General features: G+C 40.4%; 1 protein-coding gene across 1 annotated transcript in view; it reads left to right on the top strand.

Annotated features, from left to right (window-relative positions):
* Positions 1 to 3,628: 3,628 nt before the first annotated feature.
* The window catches only part of myo16 (myosin XVI), a 72,165-nt gene continuing 52,853 nt past the window's right edge, over positions 3,629 to 22,940 (top strand). Inside the window, 4 exon segments of the mRNA XM_051070776.1 lie at positions 3,629 to 4,104; positions 7,959 to 8,231; positions 17,836 to 17,906; positions 18,299 to 18,442. Of these exon segments, the coding sequence (XP_050926733.1) occupies positions 4,077 to 4,104; positions 7,959 to 8,231; positions 17,836 to 17,906; positions 18,299 to 18,442 (516 nt within the window). The 5' untranslated portion in view covers positions 3,629 to 4,076.

Here is a 22,940-nt window from a genome sequence, read left to right as displayed (position 1 = left end):
GTTGTGCAATTTATTTATTTATAAATCAATTTAATATTATTTTTTATTTTGCTGTGCTAAGGTTCATATAATGATATGATACCCCCCCATCTGTCATCATTAGAAGTGAAGTAAAAGACATAAATTAGTAAACAAAACAGTCTTTTAATATGACAACACACATATCTAAAATACACATTTAGACACCTGGACTTGAACAGGGGAGGAAGCACTAAATCTTCTAATCCTATGTAAAAGCCAGGTGTGGCAACAGCTGGTGCAAAACTATATCACTGCATCTTTGTAGTGCCAAAGGATATTTGCTCAGTTTTTTGGACTACCACTTCAGCTGCGTTTGATCATAAATATTTAATTCTTACATTTACTTCTTGCACATTTTCATCTCTCTCTCCCTGAGTAGATAACAGATACTCACCAGGGTGTAACTCATCTTGTAGACTGTTTGTCAGCACCCTTGTTGATGCATGGCTGCACACTCTAAAACCTAGTTATTACATATTCTAACATGTGTTTTAACCCATCCTCCAAAACAACAATCATGTGGCTAAAAAGATGTGGTAAACAACAGCTGACAACACTTGACATGCACTTGTGTGTATTTAGGTAAGCTTACAGCTATAATAATGATTGCAGACTGAGAATACGTAGTTGTGAGATTAACTGGGTCTGAAATGAATCACAACATACATTTTGATACCAAATGTAGTAGTGGTGTAATGATTCAGTATGCTGAATCTGCCTTACAGTTCAATTTCCAGTCAGCTAAAACCTAAAAAAAATTTAAAGTTTCACATAAAGAAATACTTAAAATATGCATGTAGCTCATTTCAGATAGTTTTGTCAGTAGCATAATTAACAACAGCAGTGCTTGGCAATATAACAATAAAACCTAATGTAGTGACAAAAACACAAGCTGTCACCTCAGCTTGAAAACCAGTGTGTATATTGCAGCAGATTTTAAACAATACACACAGTAAATTATAGGATTCACAGCACATTTAGTGAGGAACCTTGTGTGGGGCAACATGTTTCAATAATGTTCTATATTATCAATAATAGATTTAATAATAATGTTAATAATGCACTCAAAGACAATCAAATTACTTTGACCATGCAGGTATGGAAAAGAGGTTGATATAAAGACTGAAGGAGGCAAGGGAGATAACATAATCTAGTGAATGGAAAGGCACTGGATTAACCTGGTGAATTGTGTGTGTGTCCGTGTGTGTCTGTGTGTGTGACTTTCTCATTAAGAGGAGATTGTAATCACATAGTCAAGTGTTCCACTGGGGCTTGAGGGATTCCTGTTTCTGGTAAATGAACTACGCAGCTTGCTTTCTCAAAAAGCTTTGTTGTGTGTGGATGCAGGTGCACATGTGCCAGCCAGCACACAAACTACACAACAAAGAAACGTTAAGCAATCCATAAAAAATGCTAATATTATTCAAATTTTAAAGTCTGGCTCATGAAATAAATAAATATTTATTTGTGTAAATCACATATGATGAATATTTAATCCAAAGAGATCTCTTTTCATATATAATGCATCACCCCCAAACTTACCAAGTGCCTTTGGCTTTGCCGTAATTGGGAACATTTCCCGCATCAGACCTGCATTATTAGTGTCAGTTAAACAGACTGCATGCAGGTGTGGATATGTAGACACTGTAGGGTGGTAACCATAGGAATCATGGTGGTAACGCAGTCACAGTATTGCTTGACACCTGAGGGTGATGATGGCAGAATGACAGCTGTGTCAAAGAGAATGACATTTATTTGTCATCTCCTGTGGGACAAAAGCTGCTACAATAAGAATTGTTACTGCCATGCGGAAACAGAGACACATCTCCACACAGCCAAATACTGTATGTGCTACAGTATAAGCTACCTGATTATTATTCTTCTGGTTCTGTACAAACATACAGACTTACTCTTTCACAATAATTGCTGCATCTTTTAACACTGCTGTTTTTTAACAGAGTGATTTAATATCCCTCTAGTATACATCTCTATTTTCTTCTCTTAATCCATGCTCTCTGTGTTGCCTCACTGCATAGGTGCTTGACCTCATTGTTGCTGTAGAGAGTTAGAAATTTTCAGGATGTGGCTCCAAACCATTATCCTGTCAGTGTTACACCAGTGATTGGTTAGACTTGCCTTCTAGCAGGATGTCTCACAGATAGCAAGATTTTCCATGAGCCAGTAATGCTTCATGACATTTGGATGAAAAAAGAAAATGACATTTCTTGTCAGATCTACTGTGCGTTCTGTAATGGGGTACATTGCAGTATCCTTGACCAAAAATACTACACTACCCGGCTAGCGAGGGCAGCAGAGGTGTGAACATGTGTCTTGTCTGTGTGAGAGGGTGCTTAGAAATGTGACTCATTTAGTATTCACTGTAGTGCAATCTTTGCAAGCACCCGGACATGGGCATACAAGCGTGTGTACGTGCAGAGGCTGACATATTATTTTACTCAGGTAGATGTAAGTGTAGTTGCCCTGGCTGTATTGAGCAGAAGATGCAGTGAGTAGCTTCTGTGACCTGATTTCCTATGACAGGAATTACTCGAGCATCCAGTCTGACACACATACACTCACATCCATCTCCCAGTCTCTGTCTTCCTCTCGTTCACTGCCGTCGCAAAATGAACCTCGCCTGCTTCTCACATTCTTTTATCCCATCTCCGCATTCCCATGTATGACAGCAATGGGAAGTAACAGCTCATAATCTCACATGGAAAATGCAACACGCTATTTAACCTCCAGATGTATGAGCACTGTGGCACAGTTTTCCAAAGTGTGTCACAATCCTGCTGTAGTCACATGCTGTACACCCTGTCAAGTTGTTTTGTGCTTAGCTGTACTGCTTAGCTGTACTGCATGTGTGTCTCCAGTCGTTTCTTGTCTCTCTCTCCCATCTTTCTTTCTCACACTCTCCTCGCTTGTTCATCCTCACGTTCTCACCCTCCTCGTGCAAATCCTGTTTTTAATGCAAAGCTCAGGTATTCATTTATGCAAATCAGCCTCCAAACACCAAGTCATACAGATTGCCCTACAGACACACTCACACTGCATGTTGTGTCACATAACACTGTCTGTGTGTGTGTGTGTGTGTGTGTGTGTGTGTTGGAGTGTGATTAATGTATGATACAGTGTTGATGTACTGGCCTCACCATTTTTGTAAACTGTACTTATCTGTAGTTAATTTGTGGCCAGTTTAAGACCATTGATGAGCACTTAACCTATCACCGCACCAAAAGCCGCACTGCAGCAGCTTCTCTCTCTCTTAGCTGCCCTTCTATCCAATTTAACGCCCCCCTCCCCTCTGTCTCTTGCTATCACTTGCTTATTTTTCTTTCTCTTGCTCCCCCTGCTGTATCTGCATTTTCTTAATTTTTCACTCCTGTTTCAATTCCTCCTCCATTGTTCTCTGCTCCCTGTCTGCCTTTTTTTTATGATTTTGGCTGAGAAGGTAGAGGATAGTCCAAAGCAGCATGCATCTGTATGAGTCACTGCTTATTGTGTGTGTGTATGTGTGGCAGAAGGGAGGGGGTGTGTAAAGAGGTGAAGAGCATTGCGTCATTGGGGGTGTGTTGAGCGGTAGGTGGGCTGAGCCGGCTGTCAGTCAGTGACGCGAGTGGAGCACGTGTGTCGGTCGTGGCTGGGAAGACGTTGCACGGCAGTTATCTGGCTGTAGGCGAGGAGTGCTAGAAACAGCCGCAGCTCCCCTCACCAATGGATGGATTGAGGGAGTGTATGTCTGTGTGCATGTGTGAGTGCACGGGTGTGTGTGTGTGTGTGTAGGTCTGTGCACATGTAGATGCTGCATGGGCTGCAACTGGAGCTGCTGCTGATGCTGGTGAATAATGCAGACAGGGGGACACAGTTTGGATAGCATGCGGGGAGCCAGATTAATAATGCATCCTGCTGGGTTACAGGCTCTGCATTAGTTAGTTTGCGAGAACCTGTAGCTGCTACTGTCTGCCTGCTTGACTTACTGACTCCCTGCCTACCTTTCTACCTACGTGCCAGCCTTTCTACCTGACTGGCGGACTGTCTGATTTACTCAGAAAATGTCTCACTATCATTTCATCAAATGCTGTAAGTAGCCATTCAGCATCTCTTTATCTGTACATGCAAGTGTGTGTGTAAGTGTACTCATGTATGCCTCAGCCATGGGTGTGTGCTTGTGGTATTAGCACTTACTATATATGCAGGGTGTCATGAACTGTGAGTTTACATGCTTAAGAATTCTGGTCACCTGCTGTTGACACAGTAATACAGTCTAAACATGAAATGGGTATTTGTGTCCCTGTGTATGTGTGTGTGTTTGTGCAGTATGTGGGTGTGTGAGCTTGCTGCAGAGAGCTGCTGCAGATGTGTGAAGTTGACCGGTGAATGCGGCAGGTAGCAGCAGAGAGGAAGAATAGATGAAATAGAGCCACAAAGATGCAGATCCTGTGAGCGTCTGGCATATTCATAACACACTGACAGAGTGAGAGTGAGAGAGAGAGAGAAAGTCATTTCAGAGAGCGAGAGAAGGACAGATGGAGAAAAACTGAGGGTGATTTAGAAGAGTGTTGGGGAGAGGAAGGCAATGGCGGGATTGCGAAATGGAGAGGAGGTGAGGATGGGATGAGTGACATATGAAGAATGTGGTCAAGTGGTGTGAAGAGTGGTGAGCAGTCTCAAGGAGGAATAAGGGAGGGTGATGCTGATATTTTAGGGGTAATGGAAAGGAGGGAAGTAAAGAGGGAGAATAGAAGAGGATAAATAATTGAATTCTATGATAAAGGTGATGCATGCTGTCATTAAGTCTCTCCTTGATTCTGAGAACCTTACCTGTCTCACCCCCAAATCTCTACCTGCTACATACATCTATCTGCATCTTGTATATCCTTGGTGTCTGCAGTTTGCAACCCTGTGTCTGTGTCTGTATTTGTGTTTGTGCTTGTGCTTGTGCTTGTGCTTGTGTGTGTGTGTGTGTGTGTGTGTGTGTGCTGTTTTCTAATTTAGAAGCTCCTCCTGTGCTGTCAGTGTTATTAGCTGGAGCCTGCATGCCATGTTCCACATTCAATCAATAACTGATAACCTGAAGATGGGATGGCAGGAGAAGAAAGCTTCTGCTTTCTATTACTCTCTCTCTCCTTCTCCTTCTCTCCTTCTCTCCCTCCCTCTCCACTCACTCCATCTCTCCTTACATTCATTCAGCCCTGTTTCCCATTAGGCTCAGTCCTACTGTCTTTTCCTTTCTCATTCACATTCCATCTATCCGAACCATTCATCACACAGCAGCAAATGTGTCAGTGTTATGTTTGTATGACTGTTCAGAGCAGAGAAAAGCAAGATATATACAAGACAAGATATAAAATAGGATGATATACAAAATTATAAACAACATGTACAATATAAACAGGACTATGTACAAAGTAACAAATTGGATTCGAGTACTAATATTGCACTGTTTGAAATCATAACCTTAAATGAAATAATATTAGACTAGCACATTTCTATCACTTTATGTAAATATCTCAAAATGCTATTTTACTTCAGCTATTCCTGATAAATTGTTTTTAAATCTAATCCATTCATGAGTTGAATCATGTCTGCATCAATATACCATTTTATGTGACGTGTCACATGTGCTGGATGTGAATGGGTTGATGTGCCTGTAACCTTGAATGTATGTTCAGTAGATGATGTGTGTGGATGACAGAGTGAAGGATGTAAGTGGCCAAACCAAGGAAGAGATGGCACAAAATCAAAGCAGAGGTTTTGACAGAGCTGCTGTTCTCTATGTTACTTACTGTCGCTTATAATACTAGTTAAGTCCTAAAAAGCAGAGGAAAGAAAAAAGAATCAAATCTGCAGTATCTCAGTCATTTTTTTCAGTCTGGCAAATCTTTCTTTCAGTGAGGGTTCTGCAAAACTGATTTAATTGGCTGACTGATCAAATACTTGATTATATTAAAAAAAAATTGGCCATTGTTTTGATGAGTGCAGATGCAGCTGCCAAAATTGTTACAAAAAGACTGTTTGAGTCTCTGAAATGTAGCAATCTACTGCTAGCAACATTAGCATTATAGTTGTAGTTAATGCAGAACATGCACAATCTGCATGTTCCTGCTCTAATGTGAAAACGGTTTTAGACAAAGAAAACTAGCAATATGAGGATCTAATGATGTTAGACTTTATGTCATTTTGATGAGAATTTTTCACATTTTACTGGCATTTTACAGATCAAATGATTAATTGATTAATCAAGAAAATAATGTCTAATTGGCTTATAGTGAAAATAATCAGCAGTTAGCTTTAGTTCTTTACCTTGTACCCACCTCCACACATCAACATTGTATCCACCTCTGGCCATTAGAGTGACATAGTCACTTAAGCTAGTCATCTGGGGTGTGCATGTGTGTATATATGGACATACAGCTCACCACACTTGCACTAGTAGTGATGAGTTATGCTCTTGTTGCTCTTTATTGGTTTTTTTTAGCCCTGCAGTTAACTATGTATCAGTACATTAGATTGGGGCAACTTATATCAGTGCACCCACTTTAATAGGTGTCTACTATGGATCTAGACCGACCACTCATCACAGCTACTACTAAAAGTCAAAGGAAGAAATATGTGAGTAGAAGGGGAAAGAAGAGGCAATAATGTGGAAGTGAGGATGTTGGACTGTGGAGAAATAGAGTGGCATGATATTGGGAAAGACAGTGGGCTAAACATGTTTTTTTTTTTTTTTTTATCTGTGTGTCTGCTCAACCTGCAGCCAAGTTCCTAAAATAAAACACAGTTGAAGCAGACACCTGGTATGAATGGTATAATAATGACCCCCCCTCCCACCACGTCTGGAACCTGAATACAAAAAGAACCTTCTTTACATGTCTAACCAGAGCAGATGGCACTGGTGTATTGTGCAAGAGGTGTTTGTGTGTGTATGTGTGACAGAGAAGGGTAGAGGGGGCAGGTGTTTGAATGAATGTGTAGATATATATCACACAGAAAAAGCAAAGTAAGCAAAGACGCCGTAGCTCCATTTGTCTGCCTGCATGACTTTGTTTCTATTAGATAAAAATCTAGTCCAGGCACACCTCAGCCACTACTGTATAAAGCAGACACAAAGTAGACACAGTCTGTTCATGCCCATTGGAAGACTGTTGAGGATGCCTTTTATTGTTGTGTTATTTTTCACTCCAGGACATTAGCACTGTTCACAGACTTCAGAGACAGAGGGGGATGGGGAACCATGGGAACAACATGTAGTACTTCAAAGGTGTCCTACTAACAATACTTTCCACCTGACGAACAGACTGATGTGTGCTCAGTCACCCTAACAGAGAGAGAGAGAGAGAGAGAGAGAGAGAGAGAGAGAGAGAGAGAGAGAGAGATGAAATACAGGAACAGAGCTACATTCAGTCAGATCAGTGGAGAGACAGGCATGCTCCAAGGAGAGTTAAAACAAAATGGGCACAAAAAAGAGCAACAACAAAAAAGCAACAAAGGAACAGCTAAGTTGAGTTTGATAAAAGAATGTATGACATATAGAGACAGCCATGCCAAAGGGGGATGAGTTGGTGAGTCAGAAATCAAAAGACAGAGCATATTACTTCTGCAAAGACATCCTTTTGCCCATCTTCTGGGCTGGCAATGACCCGAATTTGTCAAAAGATCGATGTCTTATTATCATCTGAACCTTGTCTCATTAGCTCAGTATCAAACTGTATTAGAGTAAACAATATGGTCTGCTGTGTTTTCTGATTCACCATATTGTCTTTCTCACTGATTGCAAGGTTATCTTGCCACCACATCTTGATTGGTAACAAACAATGCTTGAATAAACTACATTTGCATTTATTTTTGCTCTGCTGTATATTGTTTGACTAAATACCATTGTCATTGTCTTTCTCTTTCTTTCTCTGTCTTGGTCTGTCTCTCTTTCTCACTAGGTTGTTTCCAGCTATGTAATGTTTTTCGTCAGAACATGGAGATAGACCAGTGTCTGCTGGAGTCTCTCCCCATTGGCCAGCGCCAGCGGCTGGTGAGGAGGATGCGCTGTGACCAAATAAGAGCGTACTATGAGAGGGAAAAGAGCCTTCAGCGCCAGCAAGGTGCAGTCAAGGTTCGAGCCCCGCCCACCCACCGCAAGAAGCACCACGTCCGCTTCAGCATCACTGATGTCATACAGGATGCTATCATTCGCCATGACAACAAAGGAAGGTGTGTATGTGAGTGCACGTTTGTGTCTGTGGTTCAGTGAAAAGGTAGCAGTATGTGCGGATGAGTATACATTTCAGGAAGACGAATGGCTACTAGATTTGTGCGGTACTGGCACACACACACACACAAACACACATGTACACACAGTCAGAGCAGTGGGCCAAAACAGTGCTGGCTGACTGCAGGTAACATGATTTGTTCTGGCTGGAAGCTGTCCACTTGACTGAGGAGAACAGAGTGGAGCTTTTATCCTGCTACAAATGGCTCTGAAAGACAAAAATACCAAAGCAGAGATGATAATGTCTGCTGTTGAGAGCAAACAGTAATTCCACAGAATGGCAGTCACTTTTTGTAGGAGTCTGTATAAAAGAAGCCCATTCCGTTTTGCTTTCTCACACCAACATAGTTCAGCGACTGGTGACAAGGGAGGTATGAATTATTCTCCAAAGATGAACAAATGTGAAAGTAACAAGAGAACATATAACACAGATCCTTGCTCAGTTGCTGGACCTTGCTGACACAGCTGTGAACAGGGGATAGCTAGTCTGTAGGATTAACAGTGCATTGTTTATGGATTCATGTGTGTTTTCACATTTGTAATGCAAACACAAACGAATGCATCAACACAAACATTAGCATGATAAAATATTAGCTCAGGAACAACGAATACTGGGAATTGTTTCAACCATTCAAACATTTGTTTCAAACAAATGGTAGCTTGCCAATACTGGATGTACTTGAATGATTTGTTTTCTATAAATACAAATGAAACTGAAGATAATCAAAATACATGCAGCAGAGCATTTAAAAAATATATTTAAAAGAGAATTTGATGAACTTTCCTAATGACTTCAGAATAGTAGCTTTTAATAATAGCTTTTAGGTAATATAAATAATATCGTGTTGTGTATTTATGTCTGAGAATGTCTCTTTGTTTCTGTCACTGCATTTGTGTGAGGGTGCATATTTGTGCATTTGCCTACTTTTAATCAGGTGAAAGGACTATGAGAGCATTTTCAAATAGTAAATCATGTTTGCCCTGTTTAGGCAGGACTGTAGCCTAGCTGCCAGTGAAAACACAGTCAGATTCTCAGGCAGTTTTTATGAGATCAGACAGTCAATGAATTCAAAGATTCAAGAGATTTTCACACCTTCACTTGAAAGGACTCTGATTTTCATCCAACGTTACTGTCCTACCTTTTGTCCATGCCAGTCATTTGCCAGTCATTTACCCAGCTGTCTGGGTGTATCTGTGTCAGTCCTACCAGCAGTCTTTGCAGGTCACTGTGTTAATCTCTGCTCCCTGGCTGCCAAGGAGGTTCAGCTGGGGTCTGTGGGAGCAGCTGGTGTGCCATTGCAACAGCCAGACTAAAACCAGGGTTCCTTGGCTTGGCATGAATCAGATCTCATACCCCTCTGCTTAATGCTTAGCTACCACCCACACTCCACCATTGCCACCAAACTGGTACGAGACCACTGTTTGCTCTGGGAAGCCTCCCTCACCTTTTGGTGGTGTTCAAGAGTGGATCTAGATTAAACAAAAAGTAGACCCACAGATGCCCCTGCGTAAGGGACAGATTCACTTCTAACAGGCTCCTTGAGTCAAGGGTCTGCTTGAAAGCTTTATAGTCTGTTCATATCTTGTTTGCCTGTCTTGTTCTTCTGACTTAAGTTCTGTGTCTCTCTTTGTGAGGGCCTAGGGGTCTGTCCAAACCACTCTGAATCACTTTTAATGATGGTTCTTGAGCATTCTTCAGTGGTGCCAGTTCTCTGAGTGATAACAGTTTTTCTCACCATTGCTGCTTGAGTTAGCTCTCTTCTTTTTTTGTACAGAGTGATAAGATTTGCCTCAGGCTACAACCCTCTCCAGAGTAATGTGGGAACATTTCTGGATCGTTTCCCCTTACTACAGAAACATTTTAAGAGAGGAGGGAATGTGTATCAACACGTGTTACATTGAGAGCCCAAAGGTTAATCTGGCAGATGGGAGTAAAAGAATAAGGAATTTGGAGTTGTAACTCTGACAGTGCAAGGATAACCCAGTCTTTTGTCTAGAAAGCAGACTGCATCCTTTTTATGATGCAAGCAGTTTCATCATATCTATATCAGATATGATTCCCAGAAAAATATGATTTCTTGATTATGTTGCACTGTAAGTATTATTGTAAAATCATAATTTCACGGATCACTTCAAGCGTGAAGTGGCAAATGAGAATTAAATATGAAATAATAGACAGTTGAAACATTGTAAGAGGCCCAAAAAAAGGAACACCCTTTAGATGATAGACAATTATATCTGTAACATTGTTGTTATCTTGAACTGTGCATATTTCAACTTGTTAGTTTTCATTTTTCTGCACCATGTCCCCCAGATGGTGATGATTAATTAAAAACTTGGCAGAAAGATGTTTTGGTGACTCATCATTGTCTTTAAGAACTTGTGAGTGCAAAAGAGAAAGAGAGAGTAGCTAAATAAGACTCAGAGCAGAAACAGCAAAAGATACAAAGGCTGAGAAGGAAATAGAACAAGAGAGATGGTGAGATTGGGTGGACACGTGTTATGTCCTAATTAAAGACTGTTTTTAGTGAGTTGGGTTGAGGATTAGAGTCATAGATAGTACAGAAACTCGGTCTGCTGACATGGCAGCCAGGTAATCAGAGATATCAGTCACACACACACACACACACACACACACAGAGAACACAAAATCACAAAGGATTTATTTTCTTATCGGTTCTCTTGTGCAGGAAATAAGATGAAGGAGAATGAGATAAAGAAGAGGAGGATGAAGAAAAGAGGAAAGGGTGAACAGTGGGTAAATGAAAAAAATGGAAAGCACAAGAAATTGAAAGGCAGCAGGGAAGAAACCTCAGGTCAGGGAGGATATTGTAGGGTTCAGGTGAAGATATACCAACAGTGCATCAGCCTATAGTTAGATAGGACCTCGCCATACCTCATTTTGCTTCTCAGTCCCTATCTGTCATATACAAACATCTGCCTCACTTGTGTTTTGACATTTGGTGAAATTGCTTTTCCCAAACCAATATCCTAACTTCATCAAAGTGGGACACCAGTGGAAAGGCAGCAGCTGTTGTCCTTATAGACATGGAATATACAATCAATTTTTTATCATGTCTTACTATTTCAACAGAGTTATATATACATACATATATATATACATATTGTATTTAATTATATTAAATACAATATGTATATTTGGTGTTGATTAAGTCTTAAAAAAGGTAAGCAGCAATTCAGGTCAATTTTAGATGACTGTTCTGTTAAGGAGATGAGTTTAAGTCACGTTTTTTAAGCTACACATGTGACTTGGCTGTAAAGAATAGCTTTCTAACCACTGAGATAGAAGGACATCCGTGGTCGCCAGAGAATGAATCCTGCTGTCTTTGTTGTTCCTCTGTCTTTGCATTGAGCACAGCCCAAAACTCCCAATGTTGCTAAATATCAGCCATATTACCCACCCATAGCTACGCTGAATTTTCTTCAATGTGGACGCTAAACCAGGCCAGAAATATTTCCGGTGCTGATTGTACCCAGCTCTCTACATTAACAAGTGAGTGCTTTTCCCCTGTGCTCATGTTGTGGTTGAAAACATGCATGCTTATGCATCAAGAGGTTGAGATATTTAGGCACTTGAAAGTGTAATTACTATACATATGATACAGTTAGTGCATATGTGTATGTGCTTGCGCATACACAAACAGTTGTCTGAGTACCCACCTTCCATTATTGATCAGTGTGTATAGATCCATCCTGCAGGAACAGCACAGTGACTCACAGACTCTAATCAAAGTGAAGCTAGCAGCAGTAACAGTAATAGCTTTCAGTCCTGTGTGGTGTTTTGGAGCACTGCTTCAGACACAGTTCATAAAGTTGAATCATACCATGGCTAAAATAAGAATGCCATGTGCGCCACATCTTGTGTTACACAATGTTCTTCCTTTTGTGTTGATGCAGCTCCCACCTCCAGATCAGTACAGCAAAGCTTTTTAACAAATGGAGCAAATTTCCTGGAAGTTTAAATAGGTCTTTGTCTAGTTGACTCCAGCCCCTAAATACCTCTTAATCAGAGGAATTCTACAACAAGGTGGTGCTCTTAGTCTCTGTAATACAATGACCATATAGTAGAGTAAGATTATTTTCATTTATCTCAATCACATGTGAAGACGTGCTCATACCTGTATGGTATTAACTTAAACTGTATCTTTCTCTATTTTTTATAGGTTGTGTGTCTTTTCAAAGGGGATCATATTCTGTAGACACTTGTTTTAATTGTAATGGATGTGCCAGGCAGCACTGCAGCTGAAGTTGAAAATCAATGCAACACTCAGAGTAGTAGTGATGTAGTGGGAACTTCCAGACATTTAGCTGTCTTTTATTTAACAGTCAGCTTGCCATCACCACCTTGCATCGATCCAACACTCAGGTGGCTTGCTCAATGGAGAAAACATGTCACACTATTACTACACCCCACTTAAGATTATTTATATATGAATAATCTGCCCAGATGGTAAAACACAAACCAGAGCAAGAAGGAGAAATAGGCAAATATGGATGTTAGTGGAATACATTGATATTTTCCTGCAATAGAGCATGCTGGCATCAAAGGCATGTCAAACGCCTGTCATATTTTTGACAGAACAGGGCCTAGGCCCACAGAGGTGGTAGAGATAGATGTCATCATGTTGGAATCCAATTTAAAACCTTACAACTCTCAGTCTGATACAGCAGAGATCCCTTTAATGTCAACTGCAACATCAGGCAGCATATTGAAACTTTTCACTGGCAGTGGTGTTTATCTGAGCGCTGATATTAAACCTTTGGTTCACTTGATGACTCATCAGTGTTGCTTTTAGGGGTTCAGCTGTACAGGTTAATATGAGAGGGAGCTGAGGATGTGAGAGTGTCAAATATACTAGTACTTTATGAACTCATTTTCTCACTTCACAAATACTAAATTGCAAAAGGGAAGCATAGAGAGGAGCTAAATATTAATTATTATTATTATTATTATTTTCCTTTATCATTGCCATCTACACAGGGTTGTGAGTAAATATTTCTCTGAGGGGGGTGCAGATTAGCCCTTTGAAATACTTTGGCATGTAATGTGAAAATGCATTAACAACCTTGTGTATTTGCTGTAAATGTATGACATTGTTCCAGAGACTTTTAACACCTGAAATTCTTGAAATCATCTCTGAACATGTGGGCAGTAGATTCCTGATCCATCTTACTGATCTCAGCGTAAGATCATCTGCATTTAGAGTTAAGCATTATTGGAAAACTGTACTGTGCCTTTTTTCATGAGGAGCTAAACACAGAAAAAATGTCCAAGCTCATTTCAGAAACATGGGGCAGTGAGTTGAGACGGTCCCTCTTGTGACTATGACTGTGTGATAAGGATGAAAAAGACAGAAGCATTCATAAAGGTGAGGGATTTGAACAGAATCTCATAAGGGGCTGCCAAGGAATAATGCTGCACATGGGGAGAGTATGTGTAGTTGTTAGATGAAGAAAATTGGCAATACTGCTTTAAGTGGCATGTCATGAATGTTGCATTACAGGGATTTTATCAAATGCATGGGCTCAGTACGATAAGGTCGAGCCAAAGAATTGAAAAGAGAGGCTGAAGAAAAGTACATTTAATCTTGTACTGTATCTATAGAACATGCTTATTCAGCATATACATCATATCTAATTCAGGTAGTTCAAATTGAACAAAGGATAATATTGTTTTTGTAGAGGTTAGTGATATTATGTCTTAGCATAGGAAGAAAATCTGTCTAAATGCTCTTTTCAGAAGTGGAGAAGTACTAATGTTTTTACTAACTGTGAAGTATACCCTGTCATTTTCTGTCTAGGCAAAGGATTTAGATGAGCTGTATTCATGTTTTACACAAACACAAAAACAGGTTAAGAATGGAATCTCTGTCAGTCTGACTAACAGCATAGACAATGACTTCTTGTTCATTGCTTTAGCCGCAGTTTGACTGTAGGTACAGGCTGTATATACATACACTGCCTGGCCAAAAAAAAGTTGCCACCTGGATTTAACTAAGCAAATAGGTAAGAGCCTCTTATTGGATAATTACTGCATGGGTGATTATCTTTCAGCTGATGATGATGCAATGAGTAGCTTCTCATTTCTTAAAGAACCATGTCGAAAGACACATCAGGATAAGAATGCATGCAGAATGCATCAGGGTAAGAAGAGAGGCAGATGAAGTGATGCACCCATCATGCCTGGTGCCTACTGTACAAGCCTGTGGGGACAGTGCTATGATCTGGGGTTGCTGCAGTCGGTCAGGTCTAGGTTCAGCAACATTATGTTCCCAAAGAATGAGGTCAGCAGACTACCTGAATATACTGAATGAGCAGGTTATTCCATCAATGGATTTTCTCTTCCCTGATGGCACAGGCATATTCCAAGATGACAATGCCAGGATTCATCGGGCTCAAATTGTGAAAGAGTGGTTCAGGGATCATGAGACATCATTTTCACACATGGATTGGCCACCACAGAGTCCAGATCTTAACCCCATTGAGAATCTTTGGGATGTGCTGGAGAAGACTTTGCGCAGTGGTCCGACTCTCCCATCATCAATACTAGATCTTGGTGAAAAATTAATGCAACAGCTGGATGGAAATAAATCTTGTGACACTGCAGAAGCTTATTGAAACAATGCCACAGTGAATGCGTGCTGTAATCAAAGCTAAAGGCGGTCCAACAAAATATTAAAGTGCGTGACCTTCTTTTTGGTGGCGACTTTGTTTTTGGACAAGCAGTGTAATATGGCATTGCTATGGGGTGGAAGGTTGAAGTAGCTCTCTTATTTCATGAGAAAGGCAGGCTCATGGGATCTTAAAGGGTTGGGGTTTCTTAAGAATCTGATACATTCAGTTAGTAGGGCATCCACATAAAAAATTTGTGTTGAATCTGTCAGTCTATACCTTATTTAGGTTTCCCTCTCATCCTCTCTGGTTCTCTCTCTTTTCTGCTCTTTCTACCAGTTCCCATCTGGTTGCCATGGAAACTCCACATATGACTCGAACAGCTGTTTTGCAATTTTCCACAAAATGACAGTCGACTTTGCTTCATGCCCACTCTCTGTTTCCCCTTTCAGCAGTCTCCTGATGGAGGGACTCACACACATATACACACACACATAAACAACAAAACCTGAGATCAGCATGTAATCAAACACCAACTGACATATAAAGATTTAACATAAAGGGAAAATGACTGTGGTTGCTGTGGGACAAACATATATCTGCTCTGCTGTGCCTGTGTAAATCATTCAGTAGGTATCAATCTCTGTGATGACCAGGACTTTTTTTCCCCTTTAAGCCACATTATAACAGAGATAAACATGGTCATTCTTTACTGTAAACCTTCAACACCACCTAAATACTCTGAACACTCTAAATGTAAATGTTTTTTCCCATGTACTATTCATTATGTTCATGGGTAATATTTCTTTTTCTATTTTACCACCAAGTAAAATGAAACTATACAACTGGAATTCAACTTTAAACCAATATTGGATGACCAGAATTACATGTTATCATTTCTAGCAGCTTTAGAGCCACAAATCAAGATAGTAATTTGTGTCCATTCTGGTGTTGAATTAATATGTTGTTTTCTGTATCTGCTGTTAAAATCCCTCTAACTAATACACTAACAGGAAACAGTGTTAATGTTGCAGAGCTATAAGATAACTTACACTAGTTTGACCTTCATACCTTATATTGCCGGTACATTTACTACTAGTGCAAATACCAGCTAGATATAGTGGCTAACAGTGATTGGTCTTGATGAATCTGCCAATGGTACAACAGTAATATTGATTCCTGTTGTCCATACTGTGCTTTGCATTTTTTTAAACTGCTTGAGTGTCAATATGTAGCTCTTGACCTTTCACCCCTCTATAGACACAGTCATTAATTAACTGTTCTGACCACTGGCAAACACCAAACATCAAATTATGTGATAGTTAATTTTTATTTAGAAGCAAATCATGTAATACCATAAATGGTTTAAAATTTCTACTCCACACTATTGAGCAGCCCTGTGAAATATTGTTTGACAGACAAGAAGACAAGAACATTCTCTTATTCCCTTGTAAGTACTTTAGTGTTATATGAACCTTAATTGGTGGTTTACAGTCCTGAGCCCCTACAGTGTGTTGAAGAGTTGGGAGATAATTGTTCTGATTGACTCCAAGGTTGGCCAGTTTGTTTCTCATCAACAATATAAAGGCCATTAAGCACTGGAAGGCCATTAGAGGTCTGGAAAAATGTATGTGCTCTGTATTCTTTTGGCCTGTTTGCTATGTGTGCATGTGCAGAACACCAAGCATTTGCTGATTATATCTTCCTTAATGACACATCTGTTTCTTGCTTTTGTATATCTATGTTAATTGAACACCTGCTCAGCTCCTTAAACTATCAGACAAAAAGAATAGGGTTGCAACTCACAGTTTCTGACTTTTGATTAATTAATCGCAATTCATTTGTTCAATATAATTCAGTAAAATGTCATCACAGGCCATCATAGGTTTCCAGAGTTGACATTGCTGTAAAACTGCTTGATCCCAGCAGTTCAAAGTCCAAACTCATTCAATTCACAATCGCATAAAAAAGATACAAAAACATATCACATAAAACTGCTTTAGGATATGCTTGCCGTGTATGTGTGTGTCTGTGTGGTATGGTCATATTATTTGAACATGTCAGTCTAGGTAATGACCCCTTTAGTGAAATGACCTCATGGGGGTCATCGGCGGGGTTCATCCATTGGAATTATCACCATGGTAATTACCATGGTTACTGTCTTCAGAGCCATTGGCTTTGGTTAGACTCTAGTATTTATTTGTGTGTGTGTGGGGTGGGGAGGGGGGTGTGGGGGTGCGTGACATGTGTGGTTGTTTTGCTGGTACAAGGTCTTCCAGCATTTAGTCAGTATATCCATCCACTGCTGTCAGTTTAAGTGAAATCACATATGTCCGAACCATAGCGCCCCACCTCCCTCTGTCCTCACCCTCCCTTGTTGTCTGTACCACTCTATTTATCTGTCATGCACTTCAGTACACACTCCCTTCTCCTTCTCTCACTGTCTCCTGGTGTGTTCTCCTTTATTTTTTGTACATGATGAATAAAATGTATCAGTGCTATGGTATAATTACTGTCATCTTGTATGTCCTACTACACTCTTCTCATCCCTTTATGGGTCATATTTGAAACGGTTTGCGTTTTCTTCAGTGGATCTGTGTCAGTGTATGATTGGGTAGTGCAGCTCTTAAGAGCCAACACTGTGATGTGAATGTGTGTAACCCAGAGGCTTTCTGACCTGCTGCTGCTACACACACACACACACACACACACACACACACACACACACACAGCCTTCACATTGATCCTCACTGACGTGTCAAGGACAGTCAGAGGACACTCAACATATATTGGTTTTGAAAGTGAATGGCACGTATCAGCATGTGTGTGTTGTGTCTGAGTGTGAATGTGTTGGAGTACCATGTCTGTCTTCACATACAGCAGGTGTTAACATATAGATGTTAACTTTCTTGCAGTGTTGCGTCTCTTGAAGGATGGAACAGACCTCAACAGTCCAATTTCTTCTGGGGGATCCTTGCTGCACCTGGTAAGATGAGACTGAACAGATGATGATCACTGAATTCAAGAAAGTAGCTCTAGTGTGTATATGTGCTACAAAAAGAAAGAAAATTCCAGTTATTTTTGCACTATGAGGATGCTCATGTTATGCTACAAGTGGCTGAGGAAGAAAGGAAGGAAGAGGTTGTCACTATATCCCTATAACCATTTGTCATGACTTTATCAGTATTTTGCAAATTCTTGCACACAAGGCATCCCTGTAGCAATACAAGAATGTAATAATTCAGTTGCTGCACATTACATTTTCTACATACATTAGGCATTATGCATTAAACCACTCATGTGTAATATTTATTGTTAGCAGTGCATCAAGAAACAAACATTTCTGCAAACTAATAATAAGGAAATCTGTCCTTGCAGTGTGCTCGCCATGACAATGTGTTTGCGGCAGAGCTTCTGATTGAGCGAGGCCTGAATGTCAACCTGCAGGACGACGACCTGTGGACAGCCCTGCATGTAGCGTGTGTGTGTGACCATGCAGATGTGGTGCTGCTGCTGCTGCTGGTGAGAGACACACATGCAAACATGGATGTGTAGTATATTGGTATTATTGCTATTTTATACAGTACCACAAATATACACGCAGACATGCATGGGAACACTTTCTGGATGTAGTTAGTAGTGTAATTTCCTTGTTGATCCTTGCAGCTCTAACCGTGTCAGGTACAAATTAGATTAGTGTTTGGGAATGGCCTGGCATACAAGATTCATGTTTTGAATTAGCTTTGAACCAGTGGCTCTATCCGCATTGGTTACCCAGAATTTTCTGTCCAAGTGGAGCATCTGATGAGGGGTTTTAGATTACAGAGGGTCTGAAATGCAACTTTGCTTTCTCTAACAAACCCAGCTGAATCACTGAAAATGAGAATATTTAGAAATTCAGCATTAGCATGATATCAAAGACAGAGCCTGTTCTGTGGAGGATATCTTGACAAGAGCTGTGGTTGTACTGATTAGGTCCATAACGAGAGCAGGGCCAGCTGCAGGGGAGGGCATACACATCCAGCCCAGTCACTCAGTGGGCTGGGTCTGCTCTGTTGGTGTTGATTAGACCTAGGGAGGGTTGACTGCAGTCTGGAGCTCAGTAGAATCCTGTACAGCCTGGTTCTGCTGATTGGGTCCTGAGTGATTGCTGGCTGCCTATCTGTGGAGCAGGAAAGAGATGTTCCTGAGAGGAATGGATATGTTTGAAGAGCTGCCAGGCAAAGGGTGCAGAGTGAATCTGTATGCCTGATCTGACTGTATGACAGTTGGGTTCATGTATGTGTCGAGCGGTTTGTATTTGCATGCATTTAATTTTGCTCCAAGCAAAGATTCATGCAGTCTGTCGTAGTAGAGCAGGGTGTGATATAGATACGCCAAATGAAAATTATGCAGTGAATTATGCTTTCATGTTGAGCAATACCATGAGAGAGAAAGCGAGAGAGATTTGGTATTGCTCCCAGGCAGGCAGTACTAAATATTTCCCTTTCACTACCGAGACAGAAGTATTTTCTAGTAAATTAGGTCATATTTACGCAGACTTCAGCTCTGTTGCAAGAGAGCAGGGTGATAGAGAAGAAGAGAACGTTTTGAAAAAATTCAAAAAATCAGATCCAATTCTGAAAAAGTTATTTTCATCTTACTTTCCTTTGATACAAAGTGCTTATTTATTTGACTGTATCTACATTTGCTTGTGTGTGAGTGTGCCCTTGTGCTTGCTTATGTGATTTTGAGAGTATTTCCAAAATGGTGCATTTTTTTCTTTAGGGAATGATAAACACTTGGTCTAATCGGCAGGGAAGATGGTTTCTAAAAGGAGAGCCCAAGGCTCTTCCTGTCTACCAGGGTAAAAATAGCTTTAGTCAAGCCATATTTCCGATAGAGATGCAATATTTCTTTCCTTCTATTCATTCATTTCACACACGTCTCCTCCACCATAGACCCTCCCAATGCCCAGTCATTCTGTTCTCAAGCGGCTTTCTTATCAAGGCTGTAAGTGGGAGATCTTCCCTCTCAATATACGGCAGCAAGTTTACACTTTAATGAGAATTTGTACAGTGGTCTCACCAGAGGAACTTGACTGGCAGTCTTATCTTTGATTGGCACAGGAAGGAATAGTGCTGCTAATATATTCTAATCTATTATGTCCTACTCCACCATCTCTTTCTCTGTTTCCCCTCCCCTCGTCCTCTGCTTTTCTGTCCTTGATTTCCTGTCTCCAGTCCCTACACAGAGCAGCGGAGTGGTTTTTGCTGACAGAGATGTTACCAAGCTTGTCTTGTGGGGAAAGTAGGGGGGTTGATGAGAAGTCTGGGTACATTGTCGCTCTGTGTCCGGATTGGCAGTAATGTTAATTCTCTTATCTCCTGCCTCCAAACAGCAGGAGAGGGAGCAAGCCATTTCTAAACTCTCTCATTCCCAACCCATTTCCAAACCCATTCATAAACCTATTCCTAGCTCCAGCTCTGGTTAATATTTATCATTGAGAGCCTGGCAGGATTAACTGGAAGTGCAGCAACATAGTGGATTGGTGCTTAAAAAATAAAAACATGACATGACAGGGTGTGTAGTCTTTATGAATAATTCCACAAAATATTACACTTTTGGTGTGTTATTTGATCGTGAAAACAGGCAGTGATTATGAAACAAAGCCAGACTGAACTCTCTGCCTTTTCATATTTATTTCCATGTCCAGTACTTAAATAGAATTTGCTTGTGCCATGTACATCAGGATGCTTCAACAGAGGTTCTTGATCTCAGCTGTTACATCATTGCTGGCCTTCTATTCAAACCACAGCCCACAAGATACTTAGCAAGTCCTATTTTTTCTGGTGGCTCAATTATCTGCCCCTAATTTCATTTCTTATGAAACCCAGAAAAAGATGTGGTAAGTGATTAGGGTTAATTGCAGACTTGCCCTAATTTTGCGTCAGAGTTAAAGGTTCTTCTTTTGACACTGTTGAATATATATAATCTTGAAGAACATAAAATATATCAATTTTGCTGTCTTAAACTGTTTACCACCACTGCACTCAGACTAATTAAAAGAGTCTTTCCTTCGCTTCTGTGTCATATTGTGGTTCTCTGTCAGATATTAGTTTATAGTCTCAAAAATTGTGCAGGGGTAAGATTTAGCTATGCAGTTATGCGATCGACAGGAGACAGGATCTGTTCCAAAGTGTTATTTCTCATCTTACAGTTCAAAATCCCAACAGGGTTACAGTTGCAGAAGTGACCCACTTTCCCTGCTGGTAAGTGATGAGTTTAGAACTTCTGAACTCGGAGTCCTTTGAAGTCAAACGATTAACAACAAGCCCTGTGGCTGCACTGAATTGAGGGGGTGTTATAATGTAGCCCTCCCTTCTCTAAACGTAACAGTGGTTCATGAAGCATCTGTTGCACACACCTGTAGTGCATGAGCTAGTTTAAGTCCCAAAGTCCAACAGTTTATGGAGACATTTGTTGAGATATTTTCATGAGATGCAACATTTTTGAATAGATTCCTAAGTACAGCAAAATCACTTCATGGTGGTTGTTGTTGTTGGTGACTCACATGTGAGCAAATATTTTATGTTGTGATGAATTATACTAATTTATAGAGAAGATATGAATATATTTCCGTGTATCAGTATCTGCATGATGGTCAGTATGCAGCAACAACAGCAGAAAGTACATAATACATATGAAAAAGTGTTATTTGATTTGAAAATAGTGTGATCATTATAGTTTGTCCAAAAGACAATTGTTTCCAATACTGCAGCATGGTGTATCAAAACTGAGCAGATGTTGTTTGCCAGTTTTTCAGTTGAAAATAATAAGTTCATTGCTCAACTGTAAAACATGCTGCCTCTGGTACATTTCTTTGTCACAACTCTTTGATAATTAAATTTGAAGGTTCCTTGAGACTAGGTTACATTTTTTGCAGAAAAAAACAAGAAAGAAAGAAAATCTTAACAGTACAATGCACAGTATGTGTATGTATTTTAGTAGAGAATGTTTTGGGATTTTTTTGCACCATCATACACTGAATTACAGAGAGTTAAATAGTCTGAGATGGATTAGATACACATGTAGTTCTCTGGAAAAAAAAAGTATATGGGAACTCTCTGCGATTTCCACTGTTCCGTGACAGTGTCCAGCTCAGCAGTTAACTGCCACAGGGACTGCTTTCAGTGCATATCTTGTAGCTGTTATTGATTCTGTGGCAGTCACTGCATGTAACAATTGCCATTATGAACCACAGGCAGCAAGATATTAACAGATTTCCATCTCAACAACGTCCACAGTGGATCCATCATATTGCAGCAGGGAACGTGTCAGGGTCAGAAGTCAACTTGTTAACCCTTTGTAGCCTGCATGGCTGCCAGCCAGGCATCACCTCGTTTATATCTGTCACCACTTCTTATCATGCAAGCTCAGACGCATGATTTATGTCTCTCGATCAATGGCCCACACATCATGCCTACTTCACCATAATATGCGTGTGTCTGTTGGTCTTGGAGCTTTGTGTGGCATAAAAGGAACCATTAGATAATATTCAACTAGGCTCAGGAGGGCATGCATAACAGTTCCACATTAGTTTAGTGCATTTTCCACAATTTTACTCCAGGATAACTTCTATCTCACACAGTTTTCAAGGCAACACGTACATTCCCACGTTTCCCAAGCTGGTTTTTGTACAGCTGTGAGTGAAAACAGTCAGTGGTGAGAGTGGCTGTGAGCTGTCAGTCAGCTGATAACTTCATCCAACCAGACTCCTATTGACTTTTACTGGACCTTGAAGTGAATTGTCTGGGTCAGCACACTTCTTCACTACTGTGCTCTGCAGCACACACACACACAACAACCACATACTTTAACAGAGGCCACGAAGTGAGCCATCAGGTTTATGAGGGAGTTGATTACTGTTTGGGGGTGAAGCACAAATCAAAGTTATATAGTTAGAGCAGTCCAAATTTGACATTAAAAGAGTGTTGGAGTGTGTGTGTGCTTGCTTGTGTGTGTGGTTGTGGGGGTGGGC

Source organism: Lates calcarifer, linkage group LG1 (assembly GCF_001640805.2).
Source record: "Lates calcarifer isolate ASB-BC8 linkage group LG1, TLL_Latcal_v3, whole genome shotgun sequence".
Lineage (NCBI taxonomy): Eukaryota > Metazoa > Chordata > Actinopteri > Centropomidae > Lates > Lates calcarifer.
The sequence above is the reverse complement of the archived record's forward strand: the minus strand, read 5'-3'. Positions and strand labels throughout refer to the sequence as shown.